This window comes from Erithacus rubecula (genome assembly GCF_903797595.1).
Source record: "Erithacus rubecula genome assembly, chromosome: 11".
Lineage (NCBI taxonomy): Eukaryota > Metazoa > Chordata > Aves > Passeriformes > Muscicapidae > Erithacus > Erithacus rubecula.
Window position 1 is genome coordinate 19,976,475 of NC_136663.1, and position 18,382 is coordinate 19,994,856.

The 18,382-nt window shown below is 58.9% G+C and overlaps 2 protein-coding genes across 2 annotated transcripts; one reads left to right on the forward strand and one right to left on the reverse strand.

Annotated features, from left to right (window-relative positions):
- Positions 1–5,146: 5,146 nt before the first annotated feature.
- On the reverse strand, positions 5,147–7,342 carry PROCR (protein C receptor). Its single transcript, XM_079315394.1, has 4 exons — positions 7,226–7,342; positions 6,909–7,145; positions 5,781–6,047; positions 5,147–5,699 (listed from the first exon to the last, which is right to left on the reverse strand). Exons 1-4 carry the CDS (start codon positions 7,278–7,280, stop codon positions 5,587–5,589), a joined length of 672 nt encoding a protein of 223 aa, XP_079171520.1. The 5' UTR covers positions 7,281–7,342; the 3' UTR covers positions 5,147–5,586.
- Positions 7,343–10,276: 2,934 nt separating this feature from the next.
- Positions 10,277–16,442, forward strand: PFKL (phosphofructokinase, liver type). Its single transcript, XM_079315355.1, has 22 exons — positions 10,277–10,443; positions 10,932–11,005; positions 11,098–11,175; positions 11,261–11,450; positions 11,544–11,709; positions 11,801–11,845; positions 11,914–12,022; positions 12,338–12,433; positions 12,512–12,604; positions 12,899–13,024; positions 13,112–13,176; positions 13,346–13,409; positions 13,496–13,642; positions 13,741–13,811; positions 13,899–13,986; positions 14,099–14,251; positions 14,352–14,516; positions 14,689–14,750; positions 15,069–15,180; positions 15,269–15,368; positions 15,476–15,581; positions 15,667–16,442. The coding sequence occupies exons 1-22, from the start codon at positions 10,359–10,361 to the stop codon at positions 15,812–15,814; spliced, it is 2,343 nt and encodes a 780-aa protein (XP_079171481.1). The 5' UTR covers positions 10,277–10,358; the 3' UTR covers positions 15,815–16,442.
- Positions 16,443–18,382: the final 1,940 nt, after the last annotated feature.

Genomic DNA, 18,382 nt, shown 5'->3' on the forward strand with positions numbered 1-18,382 from the left:
GGGCTGTGAAGTGGGATCCTTCCAGCTTCTCCCTGCTCCATTCCCAGTTTGGGAAGTGGATGGGCTCTGGGAAGTGTTTGCTGGGGAGCAGCAGATGCTGCTCAAGGTGGTTTAGTTTTTGCTTTATTCCCTTTTCCTTCCCTGGAGCTGGAGCAGCTGGAGGTAGGCACAGCCCCTGTGTCCAGCCAGTCCCACCCACCCCTGCAGCTCCAGGGGGAGTGACGCAGGGGAAGCAGCAGCCCCGGGAAGATTTCCTGTTGGATCCTGTGCACATTTGCCTTGGCAGAGCACAGCAGGGGTTTGGGGAGCAGCTGAGACAAACCTGCAATGCCAAACCCTTGGTCTCTGCTTCAGAGTTCATCAGGATAAAGTGGTGACCCCAGCTGAGGCTGCTTTCTCTGCCCATGATTCCCTGCCTCTTCCAGGTGCTGCCCTTGCTCCCTCTTAGTTCAAGTTTCTAGGAAACCTCAGATTTCAAAGAAATTCCTTTCCATATCCCTGTGCATGGGGCTGTTTCCTGTTATTCCAGCCCCTTGCAACCCTGCTCACCTGTAGCAGTAAATCCAAATAGCCAGGGTTTCACCCCTAAGCTCCAGGCTCTCCCCCAGGGGAAGGTGTAACCTCTCCTACCTGCACCCCCAGCAGCAGCCAGCAGGTTTATTTTGGGCCTCAGTCCTTGTTCCCACTGCTGCTTTTCCTTTCCCTGCTAATTCCTTTCCTTCCTGTGGTTTGTTTTTATTGCATTGTGGGGCCAGACTCTTTGGAGAACACAACAATGGCTGCAGAGCCCCGGCTTGCACACCAGCAAGGAGAAAACAGGAAAAAAGCCCCAAATTCCAACCAAGCATCCCTGCTTCCTTCCACCCTTTCCCCCCTGCTGCAGGGTGTGTTCAGACCTAGCATCCAATGCCTTTCCCACCTCCACACAAAGCTTCCAGGGCTCCCATAATTTTGCCCAGCAACAACAGCAGTGCTTGATCAAATGCTCCCAGTGGTTTTGGTTCTGACCTATTCACAGTGTGATTTTTTTAGAGTCATGGAATATTTTTCCTCCAACAACTGGGAATGCAAATGGTGCTATGTGTCTGTGACATCCTCTGTTCCCTTCTCCAGTGACATGGAGCTGGTGGGAGCGAGTCATGGCACATATGGACTTCTTTATCCACAGAAGTGCTTCCCACAAGGTTTAGATGTTCACATTGTGGTCTGGCACCAAACAAGGATGCTGGCTGAACCTTCAGGCTGAGAATTCTGTCATGCACAGCTTGAATTTCCAGTCCTTTCTAAGCAACACTATTCCCAAACTGGAGCAAATAAACACAAATTTCCTTGGAAATGTGAGGGTTCAGGTGGAGGGATGTTGTTCAATTCTAGGAAAGCACTTGCATGGAATGCACTCTGAGAAGTCCATGCTGCTTTTGGGAAGGCCTGGCTGAAAGGGGGTCCTGGTTTATTCCTGAAGGGAATGGTTTTCAGCACCTCCAGGGGCTGTGTGTGTTCCTTCAGGGCCAACCACAGGTTGGTTTTTAGATGTCATCACCTCTATCAGCCCCGTGTTCCCACCCTTTGGTTGGATCCTCCCACCCCAGGTGAGGGGAAGGAGCAGATGGAAGGAGGATTCCATAGGAGATTGATGATGGGAGGGAATGCAGGGATCAGATCCACATTTCCATCATGCCTTGCTGCCTTGTCTGTGTCTTCTGTCCCTCCACAGCCTGGGCTGGCTGCACCTAGAGGCACATTCCCCATCCCAGACTGGATGGTGAAGTTTTGGGGCTGCTCCAAGGAGTTTCAGCTCTTGGTGTGGGGATTTTGGAAAGAGGGCAGTCACAGGGAAGGCAGCTCCCAACCCTGGGACATGGGTGAAAGTGTTGCCATTTTTCCAGGGAAACTTCTCTGAAAGCACTGTGTAAACTTGGGTTTTTCCAAAGAAAAATCTTGGGTTTTCATGTGTTTATCTCTCTGAATCTTTCTGCTCCAGGGCTGGGCAGTGGAGGAAGAAAGGAGAAGGGGCTGGTGCCAGGAGTAGAGTTTGTGTTTTTGGAGTGGGAGCCTCCAGCTGGGAAGGGAAGGTGAAGTGCTGATCCCTCCCAGCTGTGCCCCATCCCTGCTGCTGGAGCAGCCTGGTGCCCGGGAAGAGGACAGCCCTCTGGGGCAGGCAGAGGTGTGGGATGGGTGGTACTCTGCCTCCATCCCGCCTGCCCCGTATCCCTGCTCCTGGCCAGCAGCCAGCTCTCTCCGCTCCCGGGAGGTGAGCGGGAAGGGAAGGGACGAGGGCAGCGCTGGGCCCCGGCCGCCTGCGGGGAGGGAGCGCCAGCGCCGCCCTTCCCTGCGCTGGAGGCTTTTCCAGGTCGCTTCCATGTGGGAGCAGGAGGCTGCTAGGAAGAGCCCCATCACCCCAGTGCAGCCCCCTGGGGTTAACAGGGGTGTCCCGAAGTCAAGAATCAAAACATCTGCGGCTGCGACACTGTAACCTCTGAGCATTTGGGTTTGTTTAGTCCTGAAAAGCCACAATGACACCAGTGCAGGCTCCGAGTGCGTAAGAGGTGTTTACAGGGATAATCCTGCTTCCTGCCAGATGCATCCCATCAGCCCCACTTTTTTTCCCTCTCCCACCCCCAGCAGGCACCAGACCCCATCACTGGTTTTGGGCAACTCCTGCAGCTTTGTCCTGAGCCACGGCAGCTCCCAAAGGATGAAAATTCCAACCTTGCAGAGGGAGCAGATGTTCAAAATAGAACCAGGTGACCTGCCCACCCCATCCAAGTTCGCCATGGGATGGAGTGAAGGAAAGAGCTGGTTCCTGGAACATGGGCATTGCCTCACTAGAACAAGGATCAAGGCTTGGGCATCTTATCTGAGCCCTTATCCAAGACAGCGACAGCAGTGGGCTGATGGAAACCATGCATGGAAAACAAAGCCTTGCCCAGCAATCCCTGCAGATAGCAGGGATGGGTCACTCTGGGAGCTGGGTGAAGGGTTCATTCACTCTCCTGCAGAACCCAGAAGTTCTCCAAAGAGAAAATTGAAACCACCCCTCAGTGATGGAATACGCACTGGCGCCCGTCCCAGGCTGTGATCCGGGGCGAAAGAGTGGCCAAATTTGGGAAGGGATGAGCCATGTTGTGGCTGCTGCCTGCCAGGAAGCTGGTCTGTGTTGGAGCAGTGGCAAAACAGGAGCTCAGCTCCCAGTTCTGAGGCAGCCAGGCCACTGTCCCCAGCTGCCACACCCAGCCAGGCTTCAGCGGCCCCAGCATGAGGCACTTGAGGGTTTTGGGGTGAGGAAGAGAAATGTTGGGGCAACAAATGGTGATGTCTAGGGTGAGGAAGAGAAATTTTGGGGCTATGATGTGTTGGAGGTGGGTGCTGCCACCATAACCCCTCTGTGCTTGTCACCCTGTCCAGGTCAGATGCTGATGTTGGTCACTGCCAGGGAGGTGCCTTGGGATGGAGGTGCCAGGTTTGGGTGCCTTGCCCATGGACACCAATGGAGGTGAGGCTGTTCCTCAGGGTTTTGCACTTTTGGGGGATCCCCACTGCCCAGTCCCTTGTGGAAGCCCAAGAAGAGCAGCAGTCAGCTCTGTTCTGGAGTGTTCTCCAGACATACACAGGGGGCTCAGGGCCAGGAAAAAGGATTTTCCAGAGCTGTGTGAAGTGGAGAAGCTCAGACTTGCTCGTCTGTCCAAAAGATGACACATTTCTGGAGCAAAAAGCAAAACAAACTCTGTTGTTCCAGGCCTTCCCCCAGGGTTTGCCACTTGGGTCTGTCCTGGGTGCCATTCCTGCTCCATCACAGCATCTCAGCCACCCCAGATGGAGCAAGGAGCTGCAGCCCAGGCAGAGGGGACTGGGAATGGGAATCTCTCCAAGTCTTGGGGACCATGGTGCAACATCTGCAGGTAGCAGAGATACCCCAAGTCCAAAGTTCAGCTGGGAGTGCAGCAGTTTCTCCCAGCTGGAAGGGACTGAATCCCTTTGTGAGCAGCCAGTGCAACACGTGTGACCCTGGGCAGTGCCCTGGTGTCCCTGGGTGCTGGCAGCAGGGACACAGAGCACACTCAGCTCAGCTCAGCTCAGCTCCTGCCAAGGGCGATGACGTTCCCGTGCCTCAGCTGCCTTGTTTTGGATTCTCCACCTCTCGGAGCCCGCCAAGGGTGGGGAGTGCCCCAGCCCCTGCTCCAGGGTGGCTGCAGGCCAGGGTGATGAGACACCTCCAGGGCTTTGGACACCTCCTCCTCCATCCCTCCATGAGGACAAGCCCTAAGATCATCTTCACATCCCTTCTGTCCCTCGTCTCTTTTCCCATCTTCCCTCATCCCAGCCTGTTTTGCTCACAGGGTGCTGCAGTCAGCGACTCAGGGGTCTCTGAATTCTTCAGAGAGAAATCAGACTGCAGGGATTGAATTAAAGCCTTTGGATGGATTGAAGTATATTAAGTCCCTCACACTTTAGTAGAAGTAAGTTAATAAGTTTTAGTATGAGCTCTAATGCTGTTAGTAAGTAAAAAGTAAGCTAACCCAGGAAAGCCTCTCTCCTGTGCTGTTCCCAGCCAGCTCCTGGCTCATCCCCAGCCCTTCCTGTCACCAGAGCAGTGGAGATGCACAGGAGAGCTCAAAATCCCCTTTTGGGTGAAAGGGAAATGTGGCCAAGAGTTTCTTATCAATGCAATCAAAGTTTAAACAGTCAGAGTGGAGTGTTTAGTTTGGACTTGGATTGTGGAAAAGGAAAAATGTCCCCTCACAGCTGTGTGTGCTTGACCTCAGCACCTCACACTGAGTGAGGAAATGAAAAACGTTGAGAAAATGATTTAATTGAGTCAAACCAAAGCTGGAAGAAAATGAGCTCAGGAGGTACAACACCCTCCTGCAAACACCACCAGTGTCTTCTGGAAAACTTAGCACAGAACCCAAGCTCTGGCACAGGGGCTGACAACACCAACAAGCCCACCCAGCACCAGCAGCCGTGGTCCAGGATGGATCCACAGCCCCTCATTGGTGCTGCCAAGGGGAACAAGAACAGCCAAAAGTGTGGTGAGAGCTGATGAGTGGTTTTATTACACATCCTCCCTCCATCCCCACTGGAACAGGGAGAAATGAGGGTTTAACACCATCCTTTCAAACATTCCATGGCTGTTTCACCTGCTGCTTTTCCCCCATGCTGCTCCCCCCCATTTTTCCATCCATGCCCAGTGTTTCTTTGTGGAGTCTCAGTTCACTGCCCAGCATGAGGACTGTCCACAAGGCTGCTGGAGAGGCCAGTTGGCTGGAACAGAGAAGCCACTTGGTGTCCTTGGGGAGCAAAGTCTGTGGCACAAGGGACTTGCATCCCTTGTGAGGGATGGGCTTGGTCCCCACCTCCACGGGGAAATGAGAGATCCATCCTCTGTCTCTGTGCAGGGATGATGGATCCATCCCCTGCCTCCCCAGGGTGATGATGGATCCATGGAGAGTTGCTGGACCCTTGGGAAGATGATGGATCCATCTCCTGACTCTGCAGGGAGATGATGGGTCTGTCCCCTGCCTCCAGAGGGTGGTGATGGATGCACGGGAAGATGATGGGTTTGTCCCCTGTGTCCATGTGCCCAGGCTAGCAGCTCCCTCCTGTGCACAGGAAGATGCCCAGGGCCATGCCCAGCAGGGCCAGGCTTCCCAGGAGCAGCCCCAGGACCAGCGGGGTGCGCGATCGGCCGCTGACTTTTCCTGCAAGAGGCGAGAGGGACGGAGGTGACGACTCGGCCACGCCACCACGGCCCTGTCCCCAGCCCCGGCCCCAGCACGGACCTGTCCTGGTGCTCTGAGCCTGCAGGATGCTGACACAGGTGGTGTTGAGGAAATACTGCAGGTCCTGGGTGGTTAGCGGGTATTTCATCAGCTGCTCCTGGGCGAAGGCGGCCACCGGGAGCTCTCCGGGCCAGCGCCGCTCCCAGGTGGCGTTGGGGACGTGGAAGCTGAGGAACGCTGTCCTGTTGAGGGTCACCTCGTAGAAACTCTGGGCTGTGCCGTTGGGGTAGAGGCGGCAGCCGAGGTGGCAGCGCAAGTGCTGGGTGACTGCGGGGACAGAGGGAGGGGACAGGGTCACCACGCTCCACCCTCAGTCCCACCAGCAGCAAACCGGGCACTGAGGTCACACAGCTCCAGCCCCGCACCACCCAGCCCGCCCACAGCTTTGCTTCCCCTCGGTTTGACCATGGCTGTGACTTTTCCAGCAGCCGGGATTATTTTCCCTTCCTTATCTCCACACAGCTGTGGTTATATAGAGAGGGAGGTTTGGGACACAGAGCTGCTCGTGGCTCTCGCGGATGGAGCGGGACACCGGGACGGGGACACCGGGAGGGGCGGGTGATGACAGCGACCCCGCGGTGACACCAGGCTCGCCAGGGGCACAGGAATGTGCGGCTGGGGCAAAACCGGTTCTGGGGTAACCAAGGGAAGGAAAGGAAAGCACATCCCGGGCAGGAGCAGCAGAGGTGACAGGGCTTGTGGGGCAGAGCAGGCAGGAGCACGAACAGCGTTCCCACAAGCTGGGGATGCAGCTGGGATGCAGCTGGGATGCAGCTGGGATGCAGCTGGGATGCAGGTGAATACAGGTGGGATGAAAGCAGGGATGCAGCTGGGATGCAGTTGGGATGCAGGCAGAGCACAGGCAGGGAGCAGACAAGGTTCCTACACCTCAGCACCCCACAGGCTGTAGCCCCCAGCCCTTCTCTTGAGGTGCAGCAACAGGTTGAGCATGATCCCGTTCCCAGGGTGTGCTCCGGATAAGAAATTCTCCGTTGCACAGAAGGGCTCCCTTTGCCCGCAGAGAGGTTTTGCACATGGCCGAGTTCCCATCCATCCCTGGAAGCCCTGGCAGCGCAGAAGAGGTTCCCCATCCCCGGGGCACCCACCCCCGTCCCGGGTACCACTCACATTTGGTGGGTCTCTCCTTGTTGAAGAGCTGCACCAGCTTCCTGAAGTTCCACAGGTAGGTGATCACCTCGTTCTGCCGCCGGGCCCAGGCGTCCGGAGGCTCCAGCGGGAGCACCTGGGTGACATTATTCTCGTCCAGGAGATGGCTGAGCTGCCCATTCAGGCTGGCGTTGCCCCGGAACATAGAATTGCCCATGTAGACGCGGGTCAGCTGGAGCATGGTGAAGGCGAGCGGGGCTGCGGGAGACGTGAGACATCACCCCGTGTGCCCCAAGGCAGCCCCAGTGTCCCCAAACACCGCCGCGTCCCTGCCTTACCTGCCTGCTCCGCCCCGCAGCCCAGCGCCCCGCTCAGCAGCAGCAGCCGCAGCATCGCGGGGTTGGCACGGATGGCTGCTGTCACCAGGGCTGGCCCGACACGGATGGCTGCTGTCACCAGGGCTGGCCCGGCACGGAGCTCAGGCTGGGGACGCGCTGCTGTCACCGCGGCTGGCCCGGCACGGAGCTCTGCCCGGGAAGAGCTGCTGGCCCCACGGGCGGCCCATGGGATGTTAAGCGTGCCGGGGAGGTGGGGCTGGAGGAGGAGGAGAGCGGGACTCCGGCCAGGTCTCTCCCATTTCCTTACCCTGAGCCACCCGCACCCCTTCCCTGCCGGATATGCCGGGCCCCGCGGCGCCTGAGGATGCAGGATGAGGCTCGGAGCTCTCCCCGGCACAGATGGAACTGGGCGAGCTGCCAGCACCTGACTCAGTTTCCCCAGCCTTTAGCTGGGCAGGGCCCTGTCCCACTCCCCTGGGGGATGTGGGAGCCCAGGGGGATACAGTGATGGGGACCATTCCCAGGGAATGGGGAATATCTGGTGTGGAGAGGGCATCCAGCAACAGGACCCCCCTCCCTGGAAAGAGGGGGCAGTCTGGGTAGCTGAGCTGGGTAGTGGGGATGAGAAATCCATGGCAGGGCTTCCTCCATAGGTTTGTTTTTTAATTGCACCAAAAATAATTATCAATTTAAAAATTTAAAATGTGAAATTTCTAGTAAAAGCTCCAGCTTGTCTCAATGGCAGAGCATGGCACAGCCTGGGGTGGCACATAATGGCATCACACAGCCTGCTATGGCATGGAATATTGCCATGGAAAGCTCAGGATGGGAAGGGGCCTGGAAGCCCATCTCATTCCACTCCCTGCCATGGGCAAGCACAAGTCCCACTAGCCCAGCTTGCCCCAAGCCCCATCCAACCTGGTCTTGGATACTTCCAGGGATGGGGCAGCCACAGCTTCTCTGGGCACCCTGTGCCAGGACCTCACCTCCCTCACAGCCAATTTCTTCCCAAAATCCCATCTAACCCTGCCCTCTGGCAGTTTGAAGCCATTCCCCTCTGTCAGGGCCCTTGGGATTATTCTCTCTCCATCTTTCCTTGTTGACTCCTTCAGGTACTGGAAAGCCACAGTGAGGTCACCCCAGAGCTTCTCCATCTGAACAATCCCGACTCTCTCAGCCTTTCCTCCCAGCAGAGCTGCTCCATCCTCTGCTCATCCTGGTGCCTCCTCTGGCTCCACATCCTTCCTGTGCTGGGCCCAGGGCTGGGGCAGCTCTGCAGGTGGGGTCTCACCTGAGTGGGGCAGAGGGGCAGAATCCCAATCCCTCTCCTGCTGCCCACACTGGGGACCAGCCCAGCTCAGGGGGGTCCTGGCATGGGGCATGGCCAGCCCTCACCACCTGCAGCCCAACTCCTTCTCCAGGGCTGCTCCATCTGCTCATCCCCAGCCTGGATTCATCCCTGGGGGTTGCAGTTCTTGTGCCTTATCTACTTCAGCACCAACACCTGGTGGTGTTAAACCTCATGAGATTCCCATGAGCTCATCCAGGGCCTCTGGATGGCCCTGTCCTTCAGGAGTGTCACTGCACCCTCAGCCTGGTGTCACCTGCAAACTTGCTGAGGGTGCCTCAAACCCTCTGTGTCAGTGATGCAGATCTTGAGCATCACTGCTCCCAGTACAGACCCCTGGGACACCACTGGTCATTGATGGCCACTCTGAGCCACTGACCCTCTGGATGTCACCATCCAGCTGTTATAAATGCATATTATGGTACTGGCTTTTCACAAATATTAGAGTGGATACTATATGTGTGGTGGTGAAATGGTTTTTAAGATATAGTTTTCTTTAGGAGTGACACAGGCTGATAAAGTGTTTTTGTAGTAAGTGAACTGCCTGCTTGGTTGGATAACACCCAATAAAGACACCTATTGCTGATACACCAGCTATCAGCACTGACTGACTGTAGAAGTTGAAGATCACAGCCCAAATTAAATCTGATAAGAAAAATACATTAAAACCACACCAAAAAAACATGTATGCTCTAAAAAGGCAAACTCAAGGAGTAGCCATGTAAAACAGTTCTTGGAATATGGAAAATAGTTTATATAAAGTTTGAAAATGTATGATGGGTCTATGAATATGCAACTGATGAATTTAAGGGGTGTCTCCAAAACAGCAGGTGTGCTGTTGGCTGAATGCCAAACACCCACCCATGATAACCTTTTGCTTTATTATTTGTCTCTTCTTAAATTTTACCAGGAAAGGGAATCTCGTTTTTCACACAACCAATTCCTTATCCATCTAACAGTCCATCCATGGAATCCAGCTCTGGCCAATGCAGAGAGAAGGATGTTGGGTGGGATTGTGTCCAGGCTGTATGGAAATCCGGATAAAATTACACCCACGACCCTTCTGAGGGAGTCACCCCACCAGAGAATGCCGGGGCTGGTTTGGCAGGACTCGCCCTCCTGTCCCGATCCACGTCCCGTCCTCCCCTGCCCCAGCAGAGCTTCCAGGGGGGTCTGTCCCGGATCTCCCCAAGCACACAGGAGAGCCTGATGGGCGCTGGGTCCGCTTCCCAGGCTCCTCCTTCCCCCCTTTTAAAGATGGGGACAATCCCCATTCGCCTGGGACTTGACCGGAATAGCCAGGACATTCCCGGGAGCGGCTGGTTCAGCTCCATCGGCCAATTCCCGCAGGACTCTGGCACGGACTCACGCGGGATGGCGGGGCATGTGCCCACTGTCCGCCACGATACGGCGCACCATGTCGCGACACCCCGCGGCGGCGGGCGGGGCGTGTCGCGGGGAGTGTCTTTGGGCGTGTCCTGGGGCGTGTCCCGGGGCGTGTCCCTGGTCCTTGCGTGTCGCGGGGCGTGTCCCGGTCCCTGCGTGTCCTTGGGCGTGTCCCCGGTCCCTGCGTCTCGCGGGGCGTGTCGCGGGGCGTGTCCCCGGTCCCTGCGTGTCGCGGGGCGTGTCCTTGGGCGTGTCCCCGGTCCCTGCGTCTCGCGGGGCGTGTCGCGGGGCGTGTCCCCGGTCCCTGCGTGTCGCGGGGCGTGTCCTTGGGCGTGTCCCCGGTCCCTGCGTGTCGCGGGGCGTGTTGGCGGCGGCGGCGCCGGTGCCGGGAGCGCAGCGATGGCGGCGGCGGAGCTGGAGCGGCTGCGGATGGCGGGGGCCGGCATGGCCATCGCCGTTCTCACCAGCGGCGGGGATGCGCAAGGTGCGCCCGGCGGGGCGGGGGGCTCGGGCCGGGCCCGCGGCCTCTCCGCGCGTCCGTGCCCGCGACCGAGACCGCCCGGGGCCGGGGTCCGGGCGGATGGGAACCCCATCCCCAGTGCTTCCCCGTCCCCATCATCCCCATCACCCTCGGGCCGCCGCCGTGGGAGAGCAGGAGCCCACGGGGGGAGCCCCACGGAGGGGATGTGCCCGTCCCTGTCCCCATCCCCGTCCCCTCCCCGGGATAAGCAGCTCGCTCCCGGGCAGTTTCTCGGCCCGGCTGTGCGCTGAGCTTGCCCGGTCTCAGCCCACGTGGCTCCCCGCCCACTCAAGGGGACCTCAGGGTCACCGATAGGATCCCCTCTCTGTGGGGTGCAGGGTCCCATGGGGTTCCCCCCGCTCGAAGGGACGCCTCAGGATCACCGATAGGATCCCATCCCTGTGGGGTGCAGGGTCCCATGGAATACTCCAGCTCAAGTATCACTTTTCCAGGCATGAACGCCGCTGTCCGCGCTGTCACCCGCATGGGTATATACGTGGGAGCCAAGGTCTTCCTCATCTATGAGGTTGGGATTCCCACTGCTCCCCATCACGGCTGGGGGGATCCACCCCCCCTGTGCCGGGGTACCTTTCACCTCCACCTTCTGCTTCTCCACAGGGCTACGAGGGGCTGGTGGAGGGGGGCGACAACATCAAACAGGCCAACTGGCTCAGCGTCTCCAACATCATCCAGCTGGTGAGGGTCACCACGGGGTCACGGGACCCCAGATCCCAGCCCCCCGAAGGTGTGTGACAAGCCAGGTGCCCCGTTCTGTCCCCAGGGCGGGACGGTGATCGGCAGTGCCCGCTGCAAGGCCTTCACCACGCGGGCGGGTCGGCTGCGGGCCGCCCGCAACCTGGTGGAGCACGGCATCACCAACCTGTGCGTGATCGGCGGCGACGGCAGCCTCACCGGCGCCGACATCTTCCGCTCCGAGTGGGCCGGGCTGCTCGAGGAGCTGGTCCGAGAGGGTGGGTGAGCGTTTGGGTGGTGTGACCCCTCCGAGGGCTGGGCTCCAGCGCCCTGAAGTGACCGCTGTGCTGTGGTGGCTGTGACCCCCCCAGGGCAGATCAGCGAGGAGGTGGCCAAGAAGAACTGCCGCCTGAACATCGTGGGGCTGGTGGGCTCCATCGACAACGACTTCTGCGGCACCGACATGACCATCGGCACCGACTCGGCGCTGCACCGCATCATGGAGGTCATCGACGCCATCACCACCACGGCACAGAGGTGAGCAGGACGGGGCTGGGGCTGGGGCTGGGGCTGAGCCGGCCCAGCCATCACTCCCACCCACCTCCTCCTCTCACCTCTGTCCTTGCAGCCACCAGCGGACCTTCGTGCTGGAGGTGATGGGTCGCCACTGCGGGTAAGCCCCCGTGGGTGGGAAGGGTGCCATGTTTTGGGGCCAGTGCTGCCACCACCGTGTCCCCCCAGGTACCTGGCGCTGGTGTCTGGCTTGGCCTCGGGCGCTGACTGGCTCTTCATCCCGGAATCCCCTCCGGAGGATGGCTGGGAGGACCTCATGTGCGAGAGGCTCGGGGAGGTGAGGGGGTTCCTGCCATCCCATGCCCTGCTCCCCCCGGGGAGTCCCCACAGAGGCCGGGCTGAGCCCTGCAGCCGGTGCCCGGCCCCTGGGAAGCTTCGGGAGCTGCCGCCATTGTCCCTGTGAACCGGGGCACTCAGCCGAGCGCAAATCCAGCCCTCGCGTGCCAGGGGCAGCGCTGGCTTGGGGGCTCGGCTGCCCGTGAGCCGAGGCACCCCCGGGGCAGCACAGGTGGCGGGAAGGGCAGGGCGCTCACACGGCCCACGGTGAGTTTTGGCTGAGCCGTGATGGCCGTTTGTCCTCCCCTCGTGCCAGACACGCAGCCGGGGCTCGCGGCTCAACATCATCATCATCGCCGAGGGCGCCATCGACCGCAGCGGCAAACCCATCTCCTCCAACTACGTGAAGGATGTAAGGACTGCCCCGGCACCAGCCTGCCACCCACGGACACCCGTGGGTCCCCAGGGTGACGTCCCCTCTTCCCCACAGCTGGTGGTGCAGCGCCTGGGCTTTGACACGCGGGTCACCGTCCTCGGCCACGTGCAGCGCGGAGGGACCCCGTCCGCCTTCGACCGCGTGCTGGTAGGTCCAGGGGAGGGCACAGAGAAGGGAACACCGCTCCTGCCATCCCTCTGCCCAATGGAAAGGGTTTGCCAGCTGGGTGAGGCTCGGATGGACTCAGCTCCGCTGTTCTGGGCAGAGCTATGCACCCATTTCTCCTCATTTACTCCAAATTTCATGGATTTTAAATAAAACTATCAGCTTTCCAGCAGTGAATCAGCAGCCACATGGTTTCCAAGCCTGTGCAAGCATTTCTGAGTGTCTCACCCAGCTGGCAGTGGTGGCAGTGTCACAGGTGCCCCTGTCCCTTTGCAGAGCAGCAAGATGGGGATGGAGGCGGTGATGGCGCTGCTGGAGGCCACGCCGGACACCCCAGCCTGCGTGGTCAGCCTGTCCGGGAACCAGTCGGTGCGGCTGCCACTCATGGAGTGTGTCCAGGTGGTGAGTACCAGGGAATTTGGGTGGGGGTCCCACTCCCCTCCCTGTGAATGTGAGTGTCATAGTGCTGCATCTTTCTCTCGGTCCAAGACAAAAGATGTGCAGAAGGCCATGGATGAGAAGAGGTTTGAAGAGGCCATCCAGCTCCGTGGAAGGTGAGGAGCAGGGACCAGGACTGGAGGAGACATCCCTCTTGGTTAGGGGCTTTTCCTTGTGGGGAAGCTGTTGGCTCCTGCAGCTAGAAGGGTGTCCCCAGTCACTCCCCACTGGGGACTCCCACTTCCCCCAGATGTGCCTTAAGGACACATCACCATGTCCTTGCAGGAGCTTTGAGAACAACTGGAACATCTACAAGCTGCTGGCACACCAGAAGCCAGCTCAGGAGAAGGTGAGGGGTGATGGGGAGCAGCAGGGCACACCATGCCCGCCTTGGGGACACACAGGGATGTGCTGTTCCCATCCCTGTCCCCTTAGAGCCCTTTCAGCATGGCCATTCTGAACGTGGGAGCGCCGGCCGCCGGCATGAACGCTGCCGTGCGCTCGGCCGTGCGCATCGGCATCTGCCAGGGACACACCATCTACGTGGTGAGCGACGGCTTCGAGGGCCTGGCCAAGGGGCAGGTAAGGGCACAGTGATGGGGTGTCCTGGAGGATGGGGCTGGCCTTGGGGGAGAGTGGCTGGGCTGTTCCCACCCCTAAGCTGTCGCTGGTGCCCGCAGGTCCGTGAGGTGGGCTGGCACGACGTGGCAGGATGGCTGGGCCGTGGTGGCTCCATGCTGGGCACCAAGAGGTGAGTGCAGCCCTGGGGATGGGGGCACAGGGGAGGGGTGTCCCCACCATCCTCACTCCACCATCTGCCCCCCCTTCCCCACCACAGGACGCTGCCCAAGACCTGCATGGAGAAGATCGTGGAGAACGTGCGCAAATTCAACATCCAGGGGCTGCTGGTCATTGGGGGCTTTGAGGTGTGTCAGAATCCTTGCTTCACTGGGGGCAGGGTGGCATCCCAGAGGAATCTTTCTGGAATGTGGATCTGGCTGCAGGGCCAGCATTTCCCAATCCCTGGGCTGCTTGCAGGCGTACGAGGGGGTGCTGCAGCTGGTGGAGGCCCGCGGGCAGTATGAGGAGCTCTGCATCGTCATGTGCGTCATCCCCGCCACCATCAGCAACAACGTGCCCGGCACCGACTTCAGCCTGGGCTCCGACACGGCCGTCAACGCTGCCATGGAGGTGAGGGACACAGGGACAGCTCCTCCACCTTGTGTCCTGGCTGATGCTGGGGGAGCAAAGGTGGCATTCCCTGGTGTGAGCTCCCCTTCTCTGGGCACAGAGCTGTGACCGCATCAAGCAGTCGGCCTCGGGCACCAAGCGGCGCGTGTTCATCGTGGAGACCATGGGGGGTTACTGCGGGTACCTGTCCACGGTCACCGGCATCGCCGTGGGCGCCGACGCTGCCTACGTCTATGAAGACCCCTTCACTATCCACGACTTGAAGGTGAGCGGGCAGGAACGGCTCTCTGGCTAAAATGAGAAGGAAAACTGGGGAAGGGAGGGCTCCAGAGCAGGGCAGGAGCTGCAGGACATGGCCATGCTGTGCAGATTGATGGGTTGATGTCAGCACTGGACACTGTGGGATGGCTGCTGGAATCTTGGTGTTCATCTTGCAGGCCAATGTGGAGCATTTAACTGACAAAATGAAGACGGATATCCAGAGAGGGCTGGTGCTGCGGTGAGTTGGGGGCCCTTGGGGACAGTCACTGCAACCCCCAGCCCTGTGGCAGGGAGCAAGGCTGGAGCTGAGCCCTTCCCATAGCCAGAGAGAGGTCCTGGGCACGGTGAGGTGCCTCTGCTGGGTGCACTGGGACACTGGGTGCCTCCACTGCCATCCCCATCCCTAGCCACAGGATCCTCCTGGGGACAAGGGCCTGGGCTCTGGGCCTCGGGGAGAACAAAACAGCACAGAAAAGGTGTTATGGGAAACAAAGGGGGACCCCTGGACATGCCAGTGGAAGGAGCAGCCCCCCAAGCCCTTCTCTCTGCTCCCCAGCAATGAGAAGTGCCATGAGCACTACACCACCGAGTTCCTCTACAACCTTTACTCCTCTGAGGGCAAAGGCATCTTCGACTGCAGGATCAATGTCCTGGGCCACCTCCAGCAGGTACAGAGGTACAGGGGACAGGATGACATGGGCCCTGCTGGCCCTGAGAGCTGGGCAAGGCCTGACATCCCCATTTCTCTGTCCCCAGGGGGGAGCCCCGACTCCCTTTGACCGGAACTATGGGACCAAGCTGGGGGTGAAGGCGGTGCTGTGGATGTCAGAGAAGCTGCAGCAAGTCTATAGCAAAGGTGAGCCAAGGACTGGGGTTCCCATGGGAGGTGGGGGAGGCTGGTGGCTGCTGCTCCAGGCTTGGCGTCTAGTGAAGTAGCCAAGGTCAGCAGTGTCCCCCTCCCAGGGCGTGTGTTTGCCAACTCTGGAGACACTGCCTGTGTGATCGGGCTGCGGAAGAAGGTGGTGGCCTTCAGCCCCGTGACAGAGCTCAAGAAAGTCACGGATTTTGAGTAAGTCCCCCTGCCCCAGCAGTTCCCCCAGCTCCTGGGGGAACCTTCCCAGGGTGTCTGCTCTAGAGCTCTGTCCCCCTGCCAGGCACAGGCTGCCCCAGGAGCAGTGGTGGCTGAACCTACGGCTGATGCTGAAGATGCTCGCCAACTACCAGATCAGCCTCACCGAGTACATCTCGGGCCAGATGGAGCACGTCACGCGTCGCACCCTCAGCATCGAGAAGGGCTTCTAGTCCCACCAGCCTGACCCATAGCCCCCGCCGTGTCCTCTCTGTGCCCACGTGCTGCTGGGGGAGCACTGTGTCCCCTCTGTTCTCAGTAGCCCTGTAGCTTTGCCATCGACCCCTTACAGCAGGCAGAGCCTGGTGCTGGCTCCCAGCACGGCACAATCCTGCCCCGAATCACTGCTGTGGGTTCTGGTCCCTGTGCGGATGCAGAAGAGTTGCTTGAGCCCAGCCGCACAGCCCAGACCCTTAATTTTCCCTTAATAGTTTATTCTTATTTAATGATGGGGTATTTTGAGTCCTTATTTAGCGGCTTGACCGCCTGAGCCAACTGCTGCTGCTTGTAGTCGCCTGCCCCACGTGTGGGAGGGGAGTGAGGAGGATGCAGAGCCATGGTTGGAGCTGGTCCCAGGAGTTGTGGGTGCCCTGGTGAAGCTCCATCCCCCGTGGGGGTCTGGAGGGCTGAGCACGGGGGTCCTGGCGAGCCCCTGTCCCCTTGCATGACGCTTGGCTGCGATGTCACCGCGTGGCTGTGGGCGCCGTGCCCGTCACCTCACTGCTGCTCTGTGACCCCCGGATCCTGCACCGCCCACGGCGCTGCTGCTCTCCTCTAGAGATAAAACCTGCTGGAGCCAAACCTGCCTCCTGGAGTGCTCATTGTGGGGGGAACAGTGGCAGGACCGGGGACAAGCAAAGACTCATGGCTTTCCCAAGCCGGGTTAATGCTGGGCCAAGAGATTTCCTGGTCTGGTGCTTCCTCAAAGCCTGGGAGAGTGGGACCACAGGCGGCTTCTCCTCCCTGTTCAGGTTGTGGTGGGTGTAAGGTCAGCATCCTTTCACAATTGAGTCACAATTCCAGAGAAAAATCACTGGGTTCCCACCTTTAAGGGAAACAGCCATGTGCTGTAGGGGGGTGCTATGCTTGTTTGTGAGGCAGTTTCTCAGAGTTCTGGCCAAGTGTGCTGGCCTGGCTGAGCTCTGTGTGCTTGGGCTGTGCCAGACGCACACAGGGAGCCCCTTTCCCAGGACACTTCCCTCCTGGGGCTCTTGGCTGATGGCTGCAGCCCACAGGACAGCACCAGCATGCATCACAGTCTTTGGGGTCAAACATGCTGTTATTTTGGAGCTGTCCCCAAGTGAAAGTGCCCCCTGACTTGCTCCCTGATGGAATGACTCCCTCAGTGAACAAGGGAAAGGTTATAGATGACGTTCATGACGTTCTATACAGCCTGGACACAATCCCACCCAACATCCTTCTCTCTGCATTGGCCAGAGCTAGATTCCATGGATGGACTGTTAGATAGATAAGGAATTGGAGGGATGATCACATCCAGAGGGTCAGTGGCTCAGAGTGGCCATCAATGACCAGTGGCGTCCCAGGGGTCTGTACTGGGAGCAGTGATGCTCAAGATCTGCATCACTGACACAGAGGGTTTGAGGCACCCTCAGCAGGTTTGCAGGTGACACCAGGCTGAGGGTGCAGTGACACTCCTGAAGGACAGGGCCATCCAGAGGCCCTGGATGAGCTCATGGGAATCTCATGAGGTTTAACACCACCAGGTGCTGGTGCTGAAGTAGATAAGGCACAAGAACTGCAACCCCCAGGGATGAATCCAGGCTGGGGATGAGCAGATGGAGCAGCCTTGGAGAAGGAGTTGGGCTGCAGGTGGTGAGGGCTGGCCATGCCCCATGCCAGGACCCCCCTGAGCTGGGCTGGTCCCCAGTGTGGGCAGCAGGAGAGGGATTGGGATTCTGCCCCTCTGCCCCACTCAGGTGAGACCCCACCTGCAGAGCTGCCCCAGCCCTGGGCCCAGCACAGGAAGGATGTGGAGCCAGAGGAGGCACCAGGATGAGCAGAGGATGGAGCAGCTCTGCTGGGAGGAAAGGCTGAGAGAGTCGGGATTGTTCAGATGGAGAAGCTCTGGGGTGACCTCACTGTGGCTTTCCAGTACCTGAAGGAGTCAACAAGGAAACTGGAGAAGGACTTTGGACAAGGGCCTGGAGTGTCACGCCAAGAGGGAATGGCTTCCCAGTGTCTCAGGGTTAGACAGGATATTATTAAGAAATTATCAACTGTGAGGGAGGTGAGGCCCTGGCACAGGTTGCACACGGGAGTTGTGGCTGCCCCATCCCTGGAAGTATCCAAGACCAGGTTGGATGGGTCTTGGAGCACTGTGGGCTGGTGCAAGTTGTCCCTGCCCATGGCAGGGAGTGGAATGAGATGGGCTTTCAGGTCTCTTCCCACTCAAAACCATTCCATGATTCCATTATTTCAGTGCTTTTCCTCTAACTGAACACATTTTGGGCTCCCGAGGAATATAATAACTTTTGTCTTCTCCCTGGACCCATAAGAAGCAGACCTTGCTGCTCTTGAATGAGTATCTGCTCTGGAGACCCCAGGCAGAGACCTGGCTTCTCCTGGAGCTCCATTTCCTGTGTGAGAAATGGGCTCTTCCACTTTCCCATTTGCCCCTCCACCTTGGGAGAGCTCCAGCCCACTCTTCCCCTCTCTGCCTCACACCTGCCTCTCCACCAGCCTCTCAGAGTCTCTGAGGATGGTTTGAAGGGAAGTGGCTC

Excerpts from the sequence above, each read along its gene's own strand:
- PROCR (XM_079315394.1), bottom strand. The coding sequence starts at position 7,280 with ATGCTGCGGCTGCTGCTGCTGAGCGGGGCGCTGGGCTGCGGGGCGGAG. Across the intron at positions 6,048-6,908 it reads CAAGGAGAGACCCACCAAAT|TCACCCAGCACTTGCGCTGC; the intron begins GTGAGTGGTACC and ends CTGTCCCCGCAG. Across the intron at positions 5,700-5,780 it reads GGCTCAGAGCACCAGGACAG|GAAAAGTCAGCGGCCGATCG; the intron begins GTCCGTGCTGGG and ends CGCCTCTTGCAG.
- PFKL (XM_079315355.1), top strand. The coding sequence starts at position 10,359 with ATGGCGGCGGCGGAGCTGGAGCGGCTGCGGATGGCGGGGGCCGGCATG. Across the intron at positions 11,006-11,097 it reads AGGTCTTCCTCATCTATGAG|GGCTACGAGGGGCTGGTGGA; the intron begins GTTGGGATTCCC and ends GCTTCTCCACAG. Across the intron at positions 11,451-11,543 it reads CGAGGAGCTGGTCCGAGAGG|GGCAGATCAGCGAGGAGGTG; the intron begins GTGGGTGAGCGT and ends TGACCCCCCCAG.